Genomic DNA, 25,033 nt, shown 5'->3' with positions numbered 1-25,033 from the left:
GAGGCCACAGGCCTCCCGCTCCCGGTGAGGGAGGGCGAGGTAGCCTCTCCATTCCCCACATCTGCTCCTGGCCGAGATGAACATCCCCTGCCCAGAGGTGATGGCAAGCCCACTGCGGAGGGCCAGGCATGGTGTCCTGTGCCTACAGAGTCCTCCTGGAAACAGGCCTGCGCCCTGACCTAGGACAGGTCCACCCCGTGAAAGCCTACGCCCGCAGGCCACGGGCATGGCCAGCTCGGTGTCTCCCGCACGCAGGTGCTGCAGGCAGAACCAGGACCCCGGCCCTCCTCTCAGGATACGTGCTGATAAAGCACAAGAACAATTCTGAGCCCAGAATATATATTTCAACCCTTGGAGCTTTACAAAAGCCCTCACACAGAATCCTTAAGCCTGAGGGTCACCCCATTCCAGCAACAAGGAGGGCCTTGTGTGGTCATTTACCTCTGCAAATGCGAGTTTTGCTCGCATTTGCGAGCTCCGACTGCTGGCCGGAGTCAGGTGGTCAGACCCACACTTCAGAGGTGGGAACGTGCCCCCGAGGAGAAGCCCTGGAAACGCAACTGGCTGCTTGCCCGGCTGGGTGACAGGTGACAAGTGCACACATCACAGCCTGTCACCAGGAACACGAAGCCAATACAAGTAACAAAAGGCTCTTCATCCTCTTGTTCAGCAAACAAACGAGCACAACACCCCAGGGCCACCAGGTCCCATTCGAATCCTATAAGCTACTGCCTTCCCAGTGGAAACCCCTTTCTGCCTGCCACGTGGGAGCCCACAGCCACAGCAAGTCGCTACCTTACTGGCCTCAAACCACAACACGGGACCATCTCACGGGGCCTGAGGGCCAGAAGTCTGCAGCAGGTGTCAGCAGGGCCCTGCCCCCTCTGAAGGAAGGCTCAGGGGACGATTCTTCCCCGCCTCCTCCTGGCTTCTGGTGGGGGCTGTCAGTTCTCGGTGCCCCCCCCCCCACATCCCTCCCATCTCCGTCTCCATCTTCCGAGTGTTCGTCTCTGTGGCTTGTCCTCTTCTTAAAAGGACACCAGTAGTATTGGATTTGGGGCCCACCCGACTCCAGCATGATCTCACCTCATCTCATCTCGCCTAACGACATCTGCAAATTCTGACATATTGCGAATTAGGACTTCAACATACCTTTTTTGGGGGACACGTGGGAACCCATAACACTTGGTCACTTTTTCATGTGCTGAGTCAGTCCTTTTAAAGCCTAGACTTGTCGGCAAGCTATCGGTCCTATAAGCTTATTTTCTCTTTTCAATGCCTTCCTCTCTAACGCTCCTTCTAACCCTCACTGTATAAGAGGAGACGTTCCTCTCCCATAATGCAGCCCCCCCCACCCCCCGACCCCACACTCCCAGAGGCCTGGCCTCTCAGGCAGCCTGTTCCCAAATCACCCGACACCCCTGCTTGCCCCAAACAACTATATTTCCTCAGTTAGGTTTGAAGGAAGAAGAAATCCATTTTGCTCTTCAAAAGGGAGCTCACAGGGGCGCCTGGGTGGCTCAGTCGTTAGGCGTCTGCCTTCAGCTCAGGTCATGATCCCAGGGTCCTGGGATCGAGCCCCTCATCGGGCTCCCTGCTCAGCTGGAAGCCTGCTTCTCCCTCTCCCACTCCCCCTGCTTGTGTTCCCTCTCTCGCTGTGTCTCTCTCTTTAAAAAAATAAATTCTTTAAAAAAACAAAAGGGAGTTCACAGATCGAATGTCTCCAAGCACCAGGCAGGTGACGAATGAATGAAGCTGCTGCAGGGGGCGGCCACGAGTGACCAGAGGACACATACCCCCTCTGACAGGGGCAGATGGCCAGTCCCATGCCAGCCCAGTGTCAGCAAGTCTTCTCCAGTTTTTCGAGAGAAATAGGACACGCCTGATTTTTCAGTGTTGGCAACCAATCCAAATTTATTTTAAGCATCGTGTGGGCTGAACACACACCTCTGCAGACTGCATTTGGCCTGCCCATTTGCAACTTCTGTCCTCCCTTACTTAATGTTTCGAAAATAGCCTATTCCTGTCTTTCACACTTTTGTTGCATTTCCTGTAGATTTTTCCACGTTAGAATGCCTTTGCTTCCGCCCCCATTGGCCACGAATTTCCAGCCTTTAAGGAAAGTCCCCTCATTTGCTTCCCACCCTCTTCCTCATCCACCTCGCGCCCCTGGGACGCAGCCATGCGCCCAGCGAACGGCGTGCTGAGAGCCTGCCATGGCTGGCACTGTCCTGGACCCAAACGGACAAAAGCCTATTGCCGCAGAGCTGGCCAAGGCAGGCATTTGGCAGCGGCAAAGAAGGAACGTGTGTCATGAACGGATGCGAGATGACAGTGGAGGCCAACCAGGGAGGGGGTGGGAGCCGGGAAGAGTGGCATGGGCAAGGCGCATGCACAAAGGCGGAGTGGCAGGGCCCACTCGGCGCCAGGTACCGACCGTGCAAGCTTCCTGTCAAGGGGGACAGACAAGCTCAATAAGCACAATACAGACAGTGATAGGACCTGGGGAGAAAAAGCGAGCGGGGAAGGGGGTGTAAAGTGTGTGGTGTGCGGTGTGAGTGTGTGTGAAACTTTACCTACTGTCGTCTAAGAATGCATCACTGCAAGGGTGACTTTCGAACGCAGGCTTGAAGGAAATGACAGGGATGGCTGAGTGACTGGGGGGTGGCACTGTAAGTCCAGGAGATCATGTGTAAAGGTCCTGAGGCAGAAGCATCCTGACATATCCGAGGACCAGCAAGGAGCTCCATGTCTGACAGAGGAAACAGAGTGGAGGACAGATTGTGGAGAGCTTTGTAGGTCATAGAAAGACCTGGGGTTTCACTCTGAGTGAGATGGAGTCATCGCAGGGTTTTGAGGATCGCTCTGGCTGATATGTTGAGAACAGATCCTAGAGGGGCAAGCGGAAAAGCAAGGAGACCCCTACAATGATCCAGGCAAGAGATGATGCTAGCTTGGACCAGGGTGGTAGCAGTGAGGTGGTGAGAAATAGTCAAATTCTGGACACACACACACACACACACACACGCTTTTTTACTTTGGACACTTCTAAAGAAAAATAAAGTACTGGAACAACCCTATGGGCCCACACTACCACGTCCCCACCAACTCCCCTGCTATCAGCTCTTGCCCAACCCTGTTCACTCATACCCCTCCCACCACTCTCCTCTACCTTCCCTCAGTGGGTCTCATAATGTAGGCCTCAGACAATAGGCATAACCAGCAATAGAAATACAAATGATCGGGTCCATTGCGGCCCTACTGAGTCAGAAACTCTGGCCTTGAGGCACAGAAATCTGTTTTAATGAGTCCTCCAGGTGAAAATCATTGCCCTAGATTATTGTGAGTCAATCCCAACCTTCTTAGCATTTCATCTATAAACACTTTAGAAAGAATCTCTGAAAGTGGGGAGCGTGGGTGGCTCAGTTGGTTAAGCGACCGCCTTCGGCTCAGGTCATGATTCTGGAGTCCCGGGATCGAGTCCCGCATCGGGCTCCCTGCTCAGCAGGGAGTCTGCTTCTCCCTCTGACCCTCCTCCCTCTCATGCTCTCTGTCTCTCATTCTCTCTCTCTCAAATAAATAAAATCTTTAAAAAAAAAAAAAGAATCTCTGAAAGATAAAGGCTCCTTTTAAAAAATGTAACCACAGGGCGCCTGGGTGGCTCAGTCCGTTAAGCGCCTGCCTTCAGCTCAGGTCAGTCCTGGGATAGAGTCCCACGTCAGGCTCCCTGCTCAGCGGGGAGCCTGCTTGTGTGTCTCTCTGTCTTGCTCTGTTAAATAAATAAATAAATATAAAAATCTTTAAAAAAATATTTAAAATAAAATAAAAATGTAACTACAATACCATTATCACATCTAAAAAAACTTAACCGTAATTCCTTAATATCACCAGTTATCTGCATATATTTTGAAGGTCAAACCAAAAGGATTTGTGGACAGACCTGATGTGGGATATGAGAGAAAGACAGGGTCCAAGGATGAGGCCAAGTCTTCCTCCTGGACAACGGGAAGGCTGGAGCCAGGCCGGGATGGAGCATCAGGAGCTCAGGGCAGACGGACGAGCCGGCTGTGCCCACGGGCGCCCCAGCGCAGACGGCGAGGGCAGAGCTGTGCCGGCCAGAAGTCCAGCCAGAGATACAAATGGGGTCCCCGGCAAACACAAGGTATTTAAAATCTGGAGATTGGAGGGGATCACCTGGGCAGTGAGTGTTGGAAACAGTGCATTCAAAAATCAGGGAGAATGAAAAGAAATGTCCAAAAGGATGTAAGGAAAACCAGAAACGTGTGGTGTCCTGGAGGTGGGAGAAGACAGTGTTTGAAGGAGCAGGAGGGGTCAGCGAGTTCAGATGCTGCTCTACGTTCCGTAAGATGAGGACAAAGTATCTGTCCTTCCAGTTAGGCGCTGGTGCCCAGAAAGGAGCAGTGTCCGTGCAGTTGAGGGGCAAGAAGCTGAATGGAGAGGGAGAAACAGAGACAGTGGGTAGAGACAATTCCTTGAGGAATTCTGTGCGTGTGCATGTCTGTGTGTATGTGTGGGGGGGGTATATGTGTGCGCATGTGCGTATATGTGTGCATGTGCATGTGTGCATGTGTCTGTGCATGTGCGTGTATATGTGTATGTCTGTGTGTGCATGTATATGTGCATACATGTGTGTATAGGTATGTGTGCACGTGCATGTATGTCTGTGTATGTGCACGTATGTGTGTGCATGTGCATATATGTGTGTGCACGTGCGTGTATATGTAAGTCTGCACGTGCGTGTATATGTGCACGCATGTGTGTATAGGTATGTGTGCACGTGCATGTATGTCTGCGCATGTGCATGCATGTATGTGTGCATGTGCATATATGTGTGTGTGCATGTGTGTATGTCTGTGTATGTCTGTGCGTGCATGTATATGTGTATGTGCATGTATATATGTGTGTGCATGTGCATATATGTGTGTGCGCGTGTGTCTGTGCATGTGTGTGTATCTGCGCGTGCATGTATATGTGCGTACATGTGTGTATATAAGTATGTGTGCACGTGCATGTATATGTCTGTGTATGTGCATGCATGCATGTGTGTGTGCGTGTGTCTGTGCATGTGCGTGTATGTGTATGTCTGTGTGTGTATGTGCGTGCATGTGTGTATATAGGTATGTGTGCACATGCATGTATATGTCTGTGTATGTGCATGTATGTATGTGTGTGTGCATGTGCGTATATGTCTGTGTATGTGCATGCATGCATGAATGTTTGTGTATGTGTGTGCATGAGTGTACGTGCATGTGTGTATGTCTGTATGTGTGTGCAGGTGTGTGTGTACATGCATGTGTGTATATGTGTGTACGAGCATGCGTATGTCTGTGCAAGTGTGTACATATGTATGTCTGTACATGCATATGTATATGTCTGTGCATGTGTGTGTACATGTGTGTGCATCTGCACCCACACGCATGTGCTGGTGGAAATGCTCTGGGACAGTAAAAACCGATGTAGTAGAGAGAGGGAGATGCTGGAGCGAGGCCCCGGAGAAGGTCAGTGGAATCCGATGTCTAAGTGGGGGCCACCCTCAAAAACAGTCCATCACGGTTAATAGGAGACAAAGGAGCACACAGCGGCCAGATGTGGGGGGGGGGGGCCGCCGCGGCCAGTGTGCAGACGTTCCCTCCCAAATGCTTCAGGGCTTCAGTGTGGCGAGAAGCAAGTCCATCAGCTCAGAGTGAGGAGGAGGAGGAGGAGAAGCTGCAGAGCTTGTGAATAGCCTGTTGGGACAGTCACCGAAGGACCCACCTGGACTTAGGGATCATGAAGTAGCAATGACACCTATCAGCATGGTAGTGGGTCTCTGGAAACTTCCAGCTATGCAGAGGAGGGTTCAGGCGAGGAGGAGAGGCTCTCACCGGTGGTATCACCAATCGAGCAGGACCAAGCACGAGAGGGAGAAGGACCCACGGGGAAAGGCGCAAGGCGGAGCTGGTGGCTATGACCTGTGGATCTGAAGGGGAGGCACAGGGGCCAGCGCGGGACCATGGAAGCGTCAGGGACCACAATCCTAGCAGGGTCATAGATCACTGAACTGGAGAACTAAGGGCTGAGCTGAAAAGGTGGGGTTAGTAGGTGCAGAGTCGGTGTTTGACACAGATAGTGGGGGGACCAGGGCATGGCCGCGGGAGAGAGTGGCTGAGCCAGGGTGGAGGACACACTTCTTGTGGGGGAGGTCAGCAAGGGCTTCAGAAAGGTCACCATGACGACTGAAGGTACCAAGAATGAGGGCAAGCCTCAGCATCGGCGACACTGGCAGAAAACGAGGTAAAATCACCAGGTAATTCCAACACAGGGCAATGGGTGATGGGGTCCCCGATGTGTGTGGGCAAAGGGTTAACAGAGCCTGCAAGAGAACTGACCTCAGGTTAACATTCCAGTCCTGTTTCCCTGGTAACCTGATATAAGTTATCTATGTTACTAGACAGCCTGGCTTATGATTAAAAATAGTCCTGACTGGTAGAAGGCATCTGGGCTACGAGGAACCACAGGTGACCTATAATAACTATGACGGGGCCGTGGGGATACTCTTGGAATGTACAAGCCTGTCCTTTGAGGGGACCCTGGAAGCTCAGCCACCCAACACTGGATCCTGTGGGTGAACCCTGTCCTGGTTCGAGGACATGGCATGCACACCAGGTGAGTGGAATGGGCCTGGGGTCTCCTGAGGGCTGGGTGAACGTTCGGGAGACCGCCCCACACTGCCCTGCCAGCAAGCTGTGGCCCCCGTCCTAAACCCCCAGTGGGAACGTAACAGTCTGGAAGTTCGGATGAGCCGTGGAAGATCTCTGTTAGGCACCATACATTGAGATTCAAGTGCTTTTACGGAGGAGGGAAGGAATGTCTGGAGGTGGCAAAGAGGGGCCTAGGGGACACACATCCCCCCTTCCCCCGGGCCAGTGGGCCAAGGGAATGGAAGGGAAACAGCCGCCACTTAGGCCTGCCAGGGAGAGGGTGGCGTGCCCCAAAGCCAGGCAAACTCGGCCCGCCGTCCCGAGGCTGGGGCCGGTGTTGTAAGGAGTAGGAGTCAGCCCTGTAGCCAGAGCATGCTCTGCTTCTTTTAAAACCCAGGCCACGCAGGCCATCTCCTGGTCCGCACACAGCCAGTCCAGATCAATAATCAAACCAACCACACGTTTCTTTCTTTCATAATATATTCCCCAGTAACACACCATAAGGAAATCCCAGTGAAGCCCAGCCCACATGTCACAAAAATAAGTAGGTCAATTTCACAATGCAGACCGCCCAAGACTGAGGTACCATTTGTGGCTGCGTTCTTGTGCATGATTTTAAACCATCTCCTTGTATTTCAGGTTCTCAAGAGGATAGCATCAGCCAGATCAAGGTCAGCATCTCCTTCATGAGCTCAGGTCAGACTGGTTTATGGCTGTTCCTTCCAGAGTTATCAGTTTAGAGCTAAAGCCGCTCTTCCGAAAGACAATGGTTTTTCTCCAGGCGGGGCGGGTGGAGGCACGGGAGGGTTGCTAAGCAAAATGCAAATCAAAACATCAGTCTAACTGAAGCTTGTGAGCCATGATGAAAGCCAACTGGGCAGATGCAAGGCAGCCCCAAGAAGAAACTTTCCTATACTCCCCACTGCTTCTCTCTCTCACCAAAAAAAGTCCAGGCCACACAAAAGAGCGAGCGGGGGGAGTGGGGCAGGGGCGGGCACTCAGAAACACAGTACCTAAGCAAATGCGCTGCATCCCACCAAGGCTGTGCGAGCTTGTGCAAACCGACCAGAGAGAATAAAGGGGAAATGTATCATCTCCTGCAGCCACAGCTGAAAAAACATCTGTGCAGTGGGGTGGGCCCTCCCTGGCCCTCCCCACTCCCCTCCCTGCACCGAGGTCCGCTGTGGCTGTGACCGGAGGAGGAGGAGGCCGGCTCCTGGGACAAGAGGGCTGCAGTGCAGGGCTGGACACTGAGCCTCTACCGCGGAGTCTTTTGGCTCACGCTGAGCATGCTTCTGACGGAGCCGGGGGACAGGGGCAGCAGGGCGCCACACCGGGAGGAGAGCCAGCGTGAAACGCAACCGTACCTGTTCCTCTACAAATATGTGCATGTTCACTGTACACGTGGGGGCGGATCCTGCAGACCCGCTCCCTGGGGGCAGTGTTCCCGGCCTGACCACAGATCTCATTCCTGGGCCTCCAGTCTCTCCCGCGCCCCTCCAGGCTCTCCTCCTGGAGCGAGTCCCGAAGCGTCACTTCCTCATACAGCAAGCCCTTCAGTTTGCTTCTTATGACTAACAAATTAGGTCCACGGGCCTGGCCTGGCGCTGGAGGTTCTACTTACAGCTCCTTTCCCACTTTCCTCTCTAACTGACCAGCCAAACCAGCTCCTCGGGACATCCCTCTCTCTTCTTCCTTCCTCAGTTATCCGTCCAACTGAACAGCCCCTCCCAGCCCTGCTACAACCCCTCCTCAGAGCCTCCCCCTTGCAGAGAAGCCCTATTTGCATGTGTGTGTGTGCACGTGTGCACGCACACACACACCCCCTTAGAAGCCATGTAGCGTGATCCACATATATCTTCTTGTGCTACGTGAGATGCCCAGTGGGCGCTGAAAGGAAAGGGAAAGTCACACCCTGTCCTGCTTCAACTCCATCCCTCAACAAGGATTCCAGATGTGCACCTCTGTGCCGGGGCTTGCTCTGAGCCCCCAGGAGAACGGCAGCGAGGCAGGAACACGCCCAGAAGAAGGAGCATCGCTTCAGGAAGGAGGTGTGATCCGCTCGGTGGTGCTGGAGGGAGGACAGACCTCTGCGGGGTCCGGCAAGGTGGAAGTCATGGGGACCTTGACGAAGGGCTTCAGAGGAGCGGCAAGTGCCTAAGCCTGGCCGAAGCGTGTCACGGGAGGATGGGAGGAGAGCGGAGACAGCACGCGTGCACCAGCCTGTCATGCACGTGAATGGAGAAAGGAGGTGAGGGGCTGGGGCCGGGAGGTTTCTTAACAGGAGATCCAACTGTCTGTTGGTTTCATGGTGGGAATCACCCAGCTAGGAAGGAAAGGGGGAAAGAGTGGGAGCACAGTCTTTAAAGATGGGGGTGGGGGGGACATGGGTGGAAAAGGTGGATGCAGAGGAGCATGGGGGTCATCGCTGTAACAGAGGGAAGGTGGCGAGAGCGCCAGCACAGGGCAAACAGGTCAGGTGGTGGGGCTCGTGAAAGTTCTCCTTTTAATTCCTTCTCTTTTCTCAGGGCAATAGAAAGCAAAACATTAGCTGAGAGGGTCAAGGTGTTGAAGGCTTGAGAAGGTGTGAAAGGGCCATCCTGGAGAGCGGAGGAGCAACCAGAGGAGGAAAATGCTGCGAGCCTAGAGACTATGGACCAGCACCAAAACCCCAAAACCCTTCGTGAAGTTGCCAGAAGTCAGCGTGGTGCTGTTTCCCTCCAGCCACACGTGGCAACACGGGCGCATGCGTGGGGCGGAGGGGCCGTGGCCTCATCTGGGGCTGGGGGGCTGCCTGGCACGCACCAAGCAGAGAGTGTGTGCAGGCTGGGGGCGCACTGTAAGCCAGAGAAGGATGGGGGACGGGGTGTGCGGGCAGTGACGGTGGCCGGGAGGTTGCAGGGCTGCAGAGCTGTCTGGGTCGGGCGTGAGGGAGGGAGCAGGTAGTGAAGGGTGCCCGAAGCTGACCTTGCAGGGTGGCGTAATAACTGGTGACGAGAAGGTCTAGCGGGGTGAAGTGAGGGGAAAGCAGGGCTTGGCAATGAGACGGTGAGGGCAGAGCAAGGCCAGCGGAGCAGGTGGGTCATGCTGATGGCCAGGAGCTCAGCTAGGATGGGGACAGGAGTTGTGGTGGAAGAGAACCCAGGGAGCCAGGAGCCCAGCTCCTCTATGAACGGAGAGCATGGCCGGGAGGAAGGGAGATCTCAGTAAGGAGAAGTGTGCGTCCCGAGGAGTGGTCCTTCTCGGGGAGGAGGAGGAACCCTGCCCCAGGTGGCTGTGAGCAGTGGGATGCCTGCCTCACCCCCAGCAATGCTCCGTTTGGGGGAGTGCGTGCAGGTGAAGGCGAGGTTCAGAGAGCCTGCTGAGTGAGGGACTTGTTGAGGTCAGGACACAGTTCCAGGAAGCTGAGGTAAGACTTCATCCATCTACCAAAAGCCAATTCCTACTCTATATTTTAATCCAGAATCCAGAAAATCACTTCTCAGCCTTCTTTGATTTTTAAAAAACTGTCGTTGCTGCTATTTAGTGGGAAAACTAGCATTAAGATGTGATTAGAACGCCCGTGTGCCACTCACTCGTGTTAGATGCACCACAAAGATGCAGAGCTGCAACCCGGCTGGATGTGAGCTCGGGCCCACAGGGCACACAGGCCCAGGAAGATGAAGGAAGTTCAACTCTGAGCAGACACATGAGTGTGCCTTGTTATTCACAAGTACTATTTGGGGGTATCTTTTGTGACTAGTTTGGCCTCTTCCTCCATATGTGTCTATTAATTAAACAGGCCTGCTTACTCGCAGAGGCCCCACACAACCTCAGGGGAAGATATTCACAGCATTTTTACAAAAGGGCAGAAGAAACCTTCTCAGATCATTGATTTGGGAACTGCCTCCTCTGATTTACCAACCAGCCAGAGGCTTTCTGTACCTGGAATTAGCTCCAGCCTTGGAAACAGAAAAGTCTGTGGCTGGGTCAGAACATGGCCTTAGAATCTGAATCACCTCACAGCGGCGATTCCCCAAATGCACCCCAAGAGACCCTGATGTACCCTAAGATGTGATGTGTGTGTTGATGTGCTGTGAACAGAAGGTCAAACATACTTGGGATCCCTGGGCTAGTTGACCAGCCGTATTTACCACACAGCCTGAGCGGCACATCTCCAAGGAGGGGGGCGGGGTGCCAGGTCCAGACTCCCCCAGTCATTTACCTGTGAAATCCTTTTGGTCAGCAGCCTCTCTCTGGGGAAGTGCTCCTTTACAGAATGAACACTTTGCTGCTTCTGATGCCGGCTCCACACTCCTTCCTGGGGGCCTATTTTGTCCTCCCCAACTCTGGCCTTTTTGAATGGGATGCCATACTTACCACCTGCCCCACATTCCGGCAGTGGTGGCCCCCTCCTACTCTCTACCATTCCTGGTCCTGCCACAGTGTTGCTCATGCCTCAAGCACCTGAGCCCTGCCCTGATGTTCCCAGCACTGAGCCTGGCTTGGACCTGAGCAGGTGTGTCCCCTACAGGACAAGTCCAATCTGGGCTTATCTGGAGGCCTGTGGGGCTGCCCTGGGGGCCAGGGCATGAAAGAACCAAATGTCTCCTGGGAAAGGGGTCAAGGCCTAAGGGGAGAGACAGGTGGGACGGCGGGGGGGGGGGGGGGGGGGGGGGGGAAGGAGCGGGGGGGCATACTGGGTGGAATGCAGTGTCTGTTGTCTGTCCTGGGGCCTCCACACCTGGGTCCCAGGAAGGAGATGGAAAGAAAAATGGAGAACAGAACCAGCACAGCTTACTGCCCGAAGCAGAGTGGGAGGTGCTGGCCCTGTGGCTCGGGTCGTTTGTAGTTTTCCTCTTGAGAACGACTTAGATATCCTTTGCTATCTTTTCTGGTGAACTATTTGTCCTTTTTTGTGATCTATAGGCGCTCTTTTATATCCAACGATTGTCAGTCTTTGACCCTTTTATATGTTGCAAACGGTTATACGCAGTTTCTTTCCAGGCTGTTGCTCGTTTTTAAACTACCTTTATGGTGTCTTTCGATATCCTGGAGTTTTACATATTTATGTAGTCCAATCTATCAGTCTGACACTGAGTGGAGGCTGAGCAGGGGGTCCAAGGTGCCACCAAGGCTCTGTTTCCAGATCCCACACTGGTCATGTGGGTGTGTTCACTTTGGGAAAACTCACGGAGCTGTACATTTAGGATTTGTTCATTGTTCTATACTATGTTACACTTTAATAAAGAAATATTTCTTAAATCTGTCAGATGTCTTTATCTTTCTGACTTCTGAGTTTTATGCTTTGTCTAGAAAGGCTTTCTACACCATAAAACTGTGAAAGCTTCTCCTATATGTTCTTCTAGTATTTTAAAAGTTGGGGCTCTTTATAGTTCACCTTAAAGGCCTCTGTGATTTGCTTTAATATATGATATAATGTAGGGCTCTAACTTAATTAGCATCCCCATGGGCTTAACAAAACCAAGAACCCCATAAAGGTAAACCATCAACTATGTTACGAGATAACATTGCTTATGGTAAAAATGACCTTAATTGGCCAATTGCCTCTGGACAGGAAAGAGACAGACATGAATTATACCTGCTGATGAGGACACCAGGCTTGGGGCTTGGGTGAAGCCTGGAATCTGTACTTCTGGGGGTTATATAAGAGATACTGGTTCCAGGGTGCCTGGGGGGCTCAGTCGGTTAAGCGTCTGCCTTCAGCTCAGGTCATGATCCCAGGGTCTGGGATGGAGCCCCGTGTTGGGTTCCCTGCTCAGCAGGGAGTCTGCTTCTCCCTCCCCCTGCTCTTGTGCTCGCTCTCTCTCTCTCCCCTCAAATAAATACAATCTTTTTTTAAAAAAAGAGAAACATGATTTCTAACAGGGCACAAGGCTTTAAGCTGGGGGGAGAAGCTAGTTACCAGCCAGATGGCTGTGCAAACAGTCACCTGCAAAAACTCCTGCAAAGACCACTCACTCCCCTGGACATGGACAGCCAGCACCGTCCTGGGGGCAAGCTGAGGTTTCTGCCCTCCTCCTTTCAGACTAGACAATCCAAGGGGAACCCGGTCTGAACCTCTGGCTGAGTAAAGGAAGAGCCCCACCCGGCACAGCATTGGTCAATTGTACCAACACCATTTGCTGAATATCCACCTTTTCCCTGATTAAATCATCACCATTATAATAAACTAAATTAATCCACTTACATAAGTCTGTTCTGAGCCCTCTCTTCTAATCTACTGATTTTTGTCTATTATACGATTTTTTTTTTTAAGATTTTATTTATTTTTTTGACAGAACACAATGTGGGGGAGGCAGGCAGAGAGAGAGGGAGAAGCAGACTCCCCGCGGAGCAGGGAGCCCGATGTGGGGCTCAATCCCGATCCCAAGACCCTGGAATCTTAACCTGAGCCGAAGGCAGACGCTTAACCGACTGAACATCCCAGGCGCCCCTCTATTATACCATCCTTACGGCTTTATAGTATGCTTTACTATCTGGTAGATCCAGTTCATCTTCACTGATGTTTTTCAAAATCCTCCTGGCTATTTTTGCCATTCCTTCATCATTCCGCAGTGTTTCTGGAGCTGCTCCTCACAACAGGCAGGGCTGAGAAGGCAGTACTGAACAAGACAGAAACGCCCCTTGTCGTAGTTTCCTGGGGCTGCCGGGACCAAGTATCACAAACTGGGGCACTTAAAATAACCACAATTTATGCTCTCACAGTTCTGGAGGCTAGAATTCCAGACTCAGGTGTCAGCAGGGCCATGCTCCCTCTGAAGGCTCTAGAGAAGGATCCTTCCTTGGCTCTTCCAGCTTCTGGGGGCCCCGGGGGTCCTTGGCTGGTGGCCACACCGGCCTCTGTCTTCGCATAGCCATCTTCCCTCTGTGCGTGTCTGTTTCTGTGTCTTCTCTTTTTATAAGGACACTAAGTCCTACTGGATTAAGGACCCACCCTACTCCCATATGACTTCACCTTAGTTTACAACTTAATTACGGCTGCAAAGACCTGATTTCCATATAAAGTCACATTCAGTTATGGTGGTTAGGACTCAGACAGATCTTTTTGGGGGATGCAACCCGCAACATCCTGCTCCCACAGAGCCTGCACTCCCGAGGTCAACAACGTTACACGGTACACAGGCAAGCAAACAACGAAGGTGCTTTTGGTCATCAGTGCTATGAAGACAAGAAAGCAGGTGACGGAACAGAGACAACGGGGGTGTGGGGAGTGTGGATGCCATGGGCCAGTTCAGCTGGCGTGGCCAGGAAAGTTTCGCCCAAATCATCCAGATACCCCGAATGAGGAGGACACAGCGAGGCCGAGGTCTGGGGGGAGAGCACTGGGGACAGAAGGCAGTAAGTACAAAGCTGCTGAGGCAGGAGCCAGTCAGGACTGCTCAAATGGAGTGAGCTCAGGAAATGGTGAGAGAGGAGAAGGAGCCAGGGCAGAGGTCACAGGTGGTGCAGGCTTGAGCAGGTCCCTGCATGGGGGCTGGGGAAACCCTGGGAGTGGTGGCGGGGACATGAGTTAGGTGACAGCCGCCAGTCCAAGTGCAGGAGGGCCTGGTTGGAGGAGCACCATACTTATGCAGCAGTGGGGGTGAGAGGGGGGAGGGGAGGCAGAGCTGGTGGCATCCAGATCCTTGTGGAGGTAGAGAGGTCTGGACTTGCTGGGGGATTGGGTGGAGTGGAGGAAAACAGTAGGACCAGGATGACTCAGACATTTTTGTCCTGAGCCTCTGCCCCACCCATATGGGGCTGCCATTTAAGCGTGCGGGGAGTCCCACATATACTTTAGTCAGCCCCTTATGTTTTCTCTCAAACTCCTATTAGAATTTAATTGGATTTTACTCATAGATACTTGCATTTATAGATTACTTGGAGAAGAACATCTTTACAATGTCAATGTTCCTATCAAAGAACACAGTATACCTTTCCAATTATTTGGTGCTTTAGTAAAGTTTTATAGCTTTCTTCTTTTAGGCCGTGCATATTTTATTATGTTTATTCTCGGAAATTGTTGTTATTGGGAGAGGAATCTTTGCTTTCCTATGTGAGACTCTAATTCCTAATTGACTCAAGATAGTATATTGGAAAGCCATCAATTTTTATCTGCTGAGCCTGAAAAGCAGCCAGCTTATTAATTCACTAAGTCTCACGAACCTCCACATACCTATCACCCAACTCCGAGTTACCAACATTTTCCCAGTCTCATTTTACCTATTCCCTCCCCTCCCGTGTGTGCGCGCACGTGTCCATCCATCTGCCTCCCGAAGTATTGCCAAACAGATCCCAGATACGATATCATTTCACTGACAGGTACTTCAGGATCTGTCTCCTGAATCTTCCAAGTGCACAATCTTGTCCTCTGCACCCAAAAGACTTGAGGGTGCGCAGGAGGCGAGCACACAGAGGCCACAAAACTGAGGCCCCTCCTACAAGGCCCAGCAGAAAGCTGGTGAGCAAACTAAAGTCACAAAGTTCAGCCTCTAAACTCACAACTTTTCTTACAGGATCACTCCCCCGGTCTTGGATCTGGGTCTATTTTCTCTTTTAAGACAAAATTCTAGTAAGCTCTCAGCAACCTGAATTTCCTAACAGCGAACTGAACCAGAACCCTAACGCGGAGAGCGCCGAAGTCAGGCGGAGAGTGCCGAAGTCAGGCGGAGAGTGCCGAAGTCAGACACACACACGAAAGCCCCCCAGGTCTGGAGACATTCATCCGCAGGCCATGGCATTTCATTACAATTCCTCCCTTCATGTGTGTGCTCTTATTGTAATGCACCCCTATGTTGCGGGGGGGGGGGGGACGCGCGTAAGCTGCAAGCACCAGTTCCAGAGTTGGATTAAAATTCTATCACCGCCATACAAGTTAGAAGAAGGCCTTTCTGGTCTCTTTCTCCAAGGCAGCCTAGACCCCACAGGGTGCCTTTCTGTGAATTACAAAAAAGTGCCCCCTCTAGACAGGTAAGCTTGGAAAGCAGGGAAAGTGGTGGAGGAAACGGGGCTTAGTACCCGCCCTCTCTATCCGGCTGGTCCGCGGCCCCTCCCCTCCCGAGGCACAGGCCCCTCCCCTCTGGCCCGCGGCCCCTCCCCTCTGGCCCGCGGCCCCTCCCCTCACCCCTCCTGGTGGTCTGGGTAAAAGAGAAGCGGATACCACTATGATGGACCTTATCGCAAGGGCTTGGTTCAGGCCTGGGCTGGTGGCAAGTTATTTCTAGCCCAAGTTTTCCAATATTCTTTTTTTATCTACACCATTTACATAAAAACAAGCCCATTATTGAAGCAGGCCATGACGCGAGTGTCACAGTTCCGTTGGGTCAGAGCACTTGGACTGCCACATCGGACCGCCTTCTATCACTCCTTCTGCCAGCAGGATCCGGCTTGGCTCCACCTGGAGGGAAGCAGAAGCTGCAGAAAGCTGTCTCCTCAGCTTACGGAGTTTTTTCCAACATACAGGATTTATCAGCCACGGATAAGATTTGAGGCGATGTTAGGTTCACACAACAGAGTCAGTAAAGCTGCTGAAACAAGACCACACATTCCCAGACACACAAACTCCCCACTCCAGAGCAGGCTGTTAAAAAGCAAAGTTATGTTTATGACGAAAGGTAGGATTTTCAGAATGTTAATAGATGCTAATAAGAACCAACTAAAGGAGCTACTACTTTAGCACATTTTATGATATTTTAATAAACACCTTACTTTGTGTCCCTAATTGCAGCTAAATTGTTATTGCCTTTTAAAATTTTTCTCTGCCAGTTATAGGAAAGGGGCAGAACCAAGGAGAGAGAATCTCATGCCTTAATTAATTCATAAGTCTCTAATAAAAAAAATGTATAGCATTAGATTCTCAGCTCAGACTTAGATCTGAACCATCTTAGATTTTACCTTGCCAGATCACTTTCCTAAGATTCAAATTTCTGGGTAGCTTATTATTTTAACTAGGTGTGTAAAGTAAGGGTATTGCTTATTTGCTTATGCTTAGTGTTTAATTTTTTTTTTTTTTTTTTTTTTAAGACACATGGAATTCCAGAGAAGGAAAGGCAATGCAGCTTGTCATTCATTGGTTTTCAGATGTGGACTCTGAGGCCGGGAGAGGTTAGTTCCCTCAGATAAGGACAGATAAGGACTAGCATAAGGAGCCAGGGTGGGAATTCAGGTCTTCTCTCTCCTACCAGCAGGCTGCAGAGGAAACAGGTGAAGGGTTTAGTGGAGGTCTCACTGGAACATTCTAGGGTGAGACCTGAGGCAAGGGATGTAATTTGCTTTTTCTGAGTAGAGATTACCACCATCAATCAGTAATATAGTGAATACAAGTTGAATACAAAAAGGCGGCTGGTCAGCAGAGATAAGCAACTGTACATCATACCCTCCTTAAATCTGGCCATTTTCCTAGATCTTGATGCGTGTCCAGACCATCCCAGTTCTATGCTGGGTCTGAGCATCACTGTGACCACCCTGCCCTCTCCCCCACCTCCTCAAATCCCACATCAATTTCAAAACTAGGAATGCTCTGGTGGCCTAAGTTCCGCTTTGTGAGACCTCACAATGCTCTAAAGGACAAAGGTTCCTCTTCATTTCATTTCTTTTTTTTTTTTTTTAAGATTTTATTTATTTATTTGAGAGAGGGCGAAGCCATCACAGAGGCAGAGGGAGAAGCAGACTTGTCACTGAGCAGGGAGCCCAATGAGGGGCTCGATCCCAGGACCCTGAGATCATGACCTGAGCCGAAGGCAGATGCTTAACGACTGAGCCACCCGGGTGCCCCCCCCTCTTCATTTCTTGATCACCTGCTTTGCCCTGAGCATCGCCGCAGACCTTGTCAAAGAGCAGAAGCAGCAGAAGATAAGGCCTGTTCTTGGGTAGTGGGTGCAGAGCACAGCAGCTTGTGGTCAGGCTGGACAGGGGCTCCGAGAGGTCAGGGAGGGGGCATCCATCAGGCCCGGTCTCCAAGAAGGGAGGAGGTGGGGCAGGAATGCACAGAGATGCAGGAACAGAATTAACTACTAGCTTCCACGATATTACAGAAGGCTCTCCCGGAGAGTCCCTGATCCTCAAAACACTGCCATAAAATTAAGTTCAGACTTTCAGATTCGTCCTTTGGAACTGCTCCCAAGAACTGGGTCACCAGGAGGAACTGCCCTGCCTGCGCTCCTTAGCTAATATGCTCCAAGTGAATCCTCCCGCTGCAGTCATTTTCTGAACCAGGAAGCGCTGCAAGCAAATGGCAACCCTCCAGCTTCATAAGCCCTGAGTGCGGACTGCCACTCCCCCAGGACCCGGCCAGATGCATCCAGCTTTCCCGCACAGGCCCTCTGCTAAGCACCAGGCCCAGACAGATGCGCAGTGCCCACCTTGGGTGCAAAACACAGTTCTGTCCACCCAGCTGGCTGAGCACTGCCCCCACCCCCAACAAGAACAAGCAAACTTAGGACAGGAAGATGCATGCACTCACTCAGGCATCTCTCCCCACCCACGACTGAGATCTTCGGGCAGACCCCAGTCCAACATGTTATCTGTGTGACACACCTCACACTCAGAAGCATGTCCTTGGGGAGCCTGGTGGCTCATTGCTGTCTCTACGCTAAGAAACCTAGCACTTTCTTCAGAGCTTTGAGTCCTAATCAGGCTCTGTTCTAGGTGCTGCGGACATCCACTTGGAAGGATACTACCCAGGGCAAGCCTCAGCTCTGCTGGAACGCAGGACCGAAGCCCACACGTTGCTCTTGAAGATGTCCCCTTCGTGTTGTCACACACACTGCTCAGAAAGTGGGCAAATGCTTTCCCAAGCCTGAACGCTCCTCTGGACACAAGCATCCGATGAAAATCCAGTCCCCACAGGAATGTTCGACATACTTAACTCTCACTAGGACCCCTGATCTTCACTGACTGATGACACACGTGTTTTGAAACCCAAAATAAGCACAGAGACAACAGGACACACCTAGTCTTTTTCATACACACATTGAACTTTCTTTTTTTTTTTTAAAGATTTTATTTATTTATTTGAGAGAGAGAGCATGAGCAGGGGGAGAAGCAGAGACAGAGAAGCGAGCTCCCGACTGAGCAGGGAGCCAGATGTGGGGCTCGATCCCAGGACCCTGGAATCATGACCTGAGCCAAAGGCAGACGCTTAACTGCCTGAGCCACCCGGGCGCCCCTGAACATTCCTTTTTTCTAGGGATGAGATTTTATTAAACGTACTGTTCTCTAGAGTCTCTGGGCCTTGTTCAAATCATGACTCCACCACTAATTAGAGGTAGAACCTCACGTAAATGCTTATGCTTCTCTGTGCCTTGCTTTCTCCAAGTGTAAAATGGAATCATAATTAATACCTGCCTTGGTGTGTGGGTTAAATAAATCAATACATGTAAACCACTTAGGACAGTGCCTGGCACATGGTAAGTGCTCCATAAATGTTAGCCATTATTTTTCCATAAATGTTAGCTATTATTATCAAGTTGGACCAAGGTTTATTTAGTTAGCTAAAAATTCAATGAACATCCTCAAAGCAAAATGAGCTCATGCTATATGAATATATCCTGAAGTAAATTTCTATCCATTTAATACTGGATCAAGGACATGCATATTTCTTTTTTTTAAGATTTATTTATTTATTTGAGAGCGAGCATGTGCACGCATGTGCACGTGAGCGTGTGGGGGAGGAGGGGCAAAGGGAAAGAATCTCAAGCAGACTCCCCACTGAGCACAGAGCCGGAAGGGGCTCGATCTTAGGACCCATGAGATCATGACCTGAGCTGAAACCAAGAAATCATGACCTGAGCTGAAACCAAGTCTGACACTTAACCGACTGAGCCACCAGGTGCCGGAAGGACATGTGTATTTCTCCAGGTTTTCATTAAATCATCCTCAAGAATGACTTACAGGTACATAACAGTACCCCAAACCTCCTTCCAGCATTCCTTGAACACAATTAGAAAGTGCCCATAACTGGGCTGTTTTACATTGGCCTTGAAGGTGGACCCCGGCCTGCCCACTGAGAGCCCCTCATCTACCAGCGCCCAGACGAATCCACCAGTGTCCGCACAACATCCAGCAGTGTGTGGAAGACAGAAGCGCCGTCCTGTCTATGGCCACACCGCCCTGACTGCGCCCATCTCGTCAGAAGCACCATCCATTGCAAATGCGGCCGCGAGATGCTTGGGCAGCCCTGGGGGCTTGGCTTTCAGGCCTTCAGCTTGGTCCGCTGCAGACACCCCCGCAAAAGGCATCCGATTTTCAGACTGAGGCCGCTGGCGACCACACCACTCGGCCCGCCTGGAAATGTTCTCTCTCATTTGCTCTCTTTCTCTCTCAAATAAAATATAAAAAAATCTTTAAAAAACACAGGAGCAGGTAACACAGAATTGAAATATATTGACAGATACCAATGCTGAGTGACAGGTACAGGGGATTTGTTTTTCCTTCTACTTTTGTACATTTGAAATGTTCACACTTAAAGGTTATGGGAAAGGTTTTTGAGCCACAGAGCCCCAAAAAGGAGCCTGGCAAAATATGACATCAGACTCCTACTGGCGAGGTACACAAACAACAGGTAGAAGTACATACTAACCCAGTTTGCGTTTCCGTGACTATCATGCTGAGCATACCACCAAGTAGGAAGAAGGACCCAGCCACAAGCCGTGGAGGCCCACACGTGGGGGCTGCCCCAGTGTCCCCAAGTCAGCAGCCTGGAGCCCCCCCCTCCCCCGGCCCTCCCTGTCTTGCAGTCTCCACCCAGGACAGCTGATCCCCTGGCCACTCAACAGATCCTCTCAAGTGCCCTTAAGCAGGTCAAACTGTAAGGCACTGACTAATTCTGGGCCGTAAAGCCAGGGAGAGTGAGCAAGGCAACAGTTTAGCAGAAGCCTTGCTTGGCTCTGTGGCCATTTCAGCAATTCAAAGCAGGATACTGTGACCTCCATATAAACACAGCACCTGGGAAAGCCCAGGCCCGGTGTTTACACAGAAACTTTCCCCCCAGAAGCTCAGCGTCATTTAGGGACACTCACTAATTAAGTTAATTAAGTCTCCCAGGCCTCCTTCCCACCCCCACCCCCGCGGCCGCAGCTCCCTGTTCAACAGCAAGCGTGGCTGGGGGCAAGAGGCAGGGTCGCACTCGCTCACAAACACCCGGGCAAACACACAGGCGCTCGCAGGCCACCCTTCCTGGGGGCTGTTTGGAGAAGGCTGAACTTTGGAGTATCCGTGTGTGTTCTGAAAATGAAATCCACAAACAACAGGCGCACTTCCCTTCCCTTGGTCCACACTAGGTCTAAAAGAGACAAAAGGAAAGGCAGCAAGGACTTTTCGTCCAGATGTGCCAGTAAGAGAAGCTCTGCGTGCTAACTGGCTGGCGGACCACGGGGAACTGTTCCATGCTATGGCTTTCCACCTGTACTTGAGAAACCTCCTACCTTCCAATCAGGCACCGAGAAAACGTAGGCCAACACGTTTGGCTTTCCTGCTTCCGAATCCCTGTTCCCACGGATCTACTCTGAAGACAGACTCTCAACCTAATTCTTGTAGAAGCAGGAATTTAGAAGTAGTCCCTCGGCAACCTTCCTGCTGGCAGGCTCGACGGCCAGGTGTGGAGACCGGGGTGCAGAGTCACTGCGGAACGAACAGCAGGACTGGGCCCAGCCAGACCAGCAAAGGATCATCAGCTTTTCCTAAATGCACAGCCCAGCTCAAGGCCCTGACTGTCTCTGAGCACTGCCTGGAAACAAGAAGCAATTTTTGTGAGTCCCTGCGGGTGGTGAGAGGCTTTCAAGTGTGGATCCTTGTGGGGTAATCTGGGCCTTTGAAGAGCTGTGCTTGCAGCCTGCTGTGGGGCACACGAGCTCTCCCGCTGTTCTCCCTAAAAGCAGAGGCATGCATCTGCCTCCGGACAAGCAGAGGAACGCTCACTGGCTGGGGAGAAACCACCACCCACATGGCAATAAACCATCCACTTAAGTCTCCCTGGCCTCTGGTTCCTCCCCGTTCCTCCCGGGGGAGACCCAGCACAGGAAACCACAGCTTAAGCGAGAGGAAGCTGCCCCCAGGCTTGAACCTCTTGGAAAGGGTGAGTGGTCAGGATTCCAACCGCGGCTATGCCGGCTTCCACAGATGTCTGGTCCCAGGCAAAAGCAGGCATTGAAACCTTCCGGGGAAAAAAATGAAAGTACGCTTCTCCTTGTCAAGGAAAGGAAAGCAAAGAAGCCAGCCCTTTGAAACACAGACGGGAATTTCAAATTCAGAACCATTCTATCAAATTGTGGCGCGTTTCGGATACTTGAAAAGCCCGAAACAACAACTTTCTAGTAACAGAAGGCTTTGATAATCCTCCTCTGGACCAGCAATAGCACCAAGCGCTACAGCTGCTTTTAAAAAATAGTTTCACTTAAGAAAAACAGACTTTAAAAATTAAGTATTCGGCCTAAGTTCTACTTAAAAATGAATGCTCGGTTAAGTGACAAATGTGGGCTGCACATGAGTTGAAGACAAGCCAATTCCTTCCATTACACCCTCTGTACTAGAATCCAGTGGACTGTAGTCACCAAAGTAATATACATGCATCACAGCCCAAACTGAATTTCCAAATGGAAAATACGCATTATATTATTTTCATTAATCATTTTAAAGTCTTCACTTTAAAAAGTGAAGGAACTCTTAAATGTGCATGAACCTTGCCTAACGTTGCCGTAATCCAAGTGACGGACGTTTTAATCTCTTTGATGAAGGAGTATTTTTGTACCGTGAAATGAATCTCTTGGCTCTGATAAATGTGGTATGAAGTAGACCTCTAAAAGGAATGGAAATTTCTGTGGTTTTCTTTCAAGACCTTAGCAAATGACCAAACTTGGATTTTTCGGGACAGAGCACAAACTGGAATAATCTGATAATAATTTAATCAACGACTGCAGGCACACTATGGTACTAACAATGCTGGAGACACTGTTTCAGTAACCAAGTGACTGAAAACAAGCCCGACAACTATATGCTAATGAAACGATTAGGGAAACCGAAATAGAAGAGATGATTCTTCCAAGAGGCATATCCTAACTGAAGAATCCATGCATACAAATATGGGGGTGGGGGGGGCAAAAAGACTAGAGACGTTTATAAAGTGTTGTGGAAGTGAGTGCCCTGGTCATCCAGAACCTAAAGGACAGTGACCTTCCTCTGTGCTTTGTTTAGGACAAACAAGGTAAGATGGTATAGCAGGACACCAGCTGGAAGCCTACTCTCCAGCGTTCAAGTTTAAAGTTCTAACAGTCCTACTTGGTTTTGCTCACTTTGGCCTTCCCCATAAAGTGAGCCACAGAACAAGGGACAGGGTGATTGGCTGGTGATACCAGGACGCCACGTGTTGTATGACATTATAAAAACAGCCGCACTGGGCGCCTGGGTGGCTCAGTTGGTTAAGCGACTGCCTTCGGCTCAGGTCATGATCCTGGAGTCCCGGGATCGAGTCCCGCATCGGGCTCCCTGCTCGGCGGGGAGTCTGCTTCTCCCTCTGACCCCCCCCCTCTCATGTGCTCTCTCTCATTCTCTCTCTTAAATAAATAAATAAAATCTTTAAAAGAAACAAAACAAAAAAAACAGCTGCACACTCAATGGGTTAAGCACCTGGCTCTTGGTTTCAGCTCAGGTCATGATCTCAGGGTGTGAGATCAGCAAGGAGTCGCCTTGAGATTCTCTCTCTCTCCCTCTGCCCCTCCCCAACTCTCAAATAAATCTTTAAAAGCAGCAGCTTTTAGGATTCAGGTAGGACTCAGGTAGAGGTGTGTCCCCTTGGGTCAGGCAAGTTTCATAGCCTCTTCAGGCCCCAGTTTATTCATCTATAATATATGGCGTTAACAGTAGCTCCTTTGCAGAACTGTGAAAGTTAAATGAGATCACCACTAACGTCCTTGGCACAAGGCCAGTCTCAACACTTCCTGAAGCACGGACGTGAAATGCACTGGCGTGGCATCTACAAATACATCCAGCATAAAGGTAGAGTCACCAGGTGGTACGTTTGCTTACAAGTTCTGCACTTCGCAAAACTGATGCTTCTCGGCCAAGTATCTACGTGGGGTCAATACAGGTTCCATCAGAGGTTTCTCCGGGGTCTGTGTTCCCGTGTTTGTGTCCCCTATCCCCTCGGGAACAGAAGCTAGCCAACACAAACCAACGGGCAATCACTGGTTTCATCAACAGGTGCAAAAGAAAACGAGCGTCAGGCCCGGGGTCGGGGCGGCTCCTAGGTCAATCCCCTGGGATCGCGGTGGACCTGTCACGTGTCCCGGCGGGGCGCGGGGGCACAGAAGGCCACACCGGCTCTCCAAGAGCGCAACCACCGGGCGGGCGCGGCGAGGGCAGACCCCCAGGAGGTGCCGCGGGCCGCCGCGCCCTGGGCCCGGCCTGCGGGGCACTCTGGCGTCCCCGGGGTCCCCTCATTCAAACCGGCCGCCCGCACCCCGCGCGCGACCCCCACGCCCCGGCTGTCTCGGCGCCGCCCGGGACTGGTCACCTCGGGGAAGGGAGGTGCCCCTTCCTCGAAGTCTGGGCACGGCCGGGCGTCGTCTCTCCCCCGGGGCGGGAGACCGGGGGAGCGCGCTCCCAGCCCCGGGTCCGCGGCGCGGTCGCACTCACCGAGCGTGGCCACCGTGCCGGCCTCGAAGAGCAGGCAGTCCCCGCGGCCGCGCGCCTCCAGCAGGACGCTCCACTCCCCCGAGGCGTCCAGCCGCCCGAGCAGCCGCAGCCCTTTGCTCAGCGCCATGGGCGCCGGGGCGCGTCGGGCCCGAGGGCGCGCAGCCCGTCTCCGCTCCCCGCGCGCCCGCCAAGCGCCAGGAGTTTCGCTTTGGGCCGGGGCTCCGCGCCGCGCGCAGGCTCCTCCCCGGCCTCCTCCGCGCCTTCCCCCGCCCCCGCCCCCCGCCCCCGCGTCCCGCGCGCGAAGGCGCCGCGCTCCCCCCGGCGGCGAGGCCGCTGCGGCCGGGCGGGCCTGGCCTCGGCGCCCCGCGCCCCCGGGGCTGTGCTCGGGGGGCTGATCCCGGGCCCCCGGCCGCAGGGGAAGTCCTCCCTGCGGCGGGCGGCCGCCGAGGGGGAAGATTCCACACATTCCTGGGCGCGCAGGACGACGCGGCCGCGGGTGCCCCACTGAGCCTGGAAACGCTGCAGGATCGCCCGGCCTTATAAGGGCGGCGCGGCCCGGGCCCGCGGCGCTGCGAGGCGGGGGTCCGCGGCCTGCCCTCCCCGGTCCCAGCCCGGGCGGTGCACGACCCTGGGCCAGTCACTTCAACGCTCTGTGCCTCAGTTGCCCTGCGGGTGAAGCGGGTTTAAGGTTGCGCTGAGGATTCCAGTTAACTCCCAGAGGG

General features: G+C 52.2%; 1 protein-coding gene across 1 annotated transcript in view; it reads right to left on the bottom strand.

The window, feature by feature from the left end:
* LOC118001860 (synaptojanin-2-like) overlaps positions 1–24,522 on the bottom strand; it is a 98,696-nt gene extending 74,174 nt beyond the window's left edge. Inside the window, exon 1 of the mRNA XM_034992043.1 lies at positions 24,312–24,522. Coding sequence (XP_034847934.1) covers positions 24,312–24,438 — 127 coding nt within the window. The 5' untranslated portion in view covers positions 24,439–24,522. The remainder of the gene's footprint in view (positions 1–24,311) is intronic.
* Between the last annotated feature and the right edge of the window lie 511 nt (positions 24,523–25,033).

Source organism: Mirounga leonina, unplaced genomic scaffold (genome assembly GCF_011800145.1).
Source record: "Mirounga leonina isolate KUSES-001 unplaced genomic scaffold, KU_Mleo_1.0 Mir_54, whole genome shotgun sequence".
Lineage (NCBI taxonomy): Eukaryota > Metazoa > Chordata > Mammalia > Carnivora > Phocidae > Mirounga > Mirounga leonina.
Note: the sequence above shows the minus strand (reverse complement) of the source record. Positions and strands in the feature narration are given on the sequence as shown.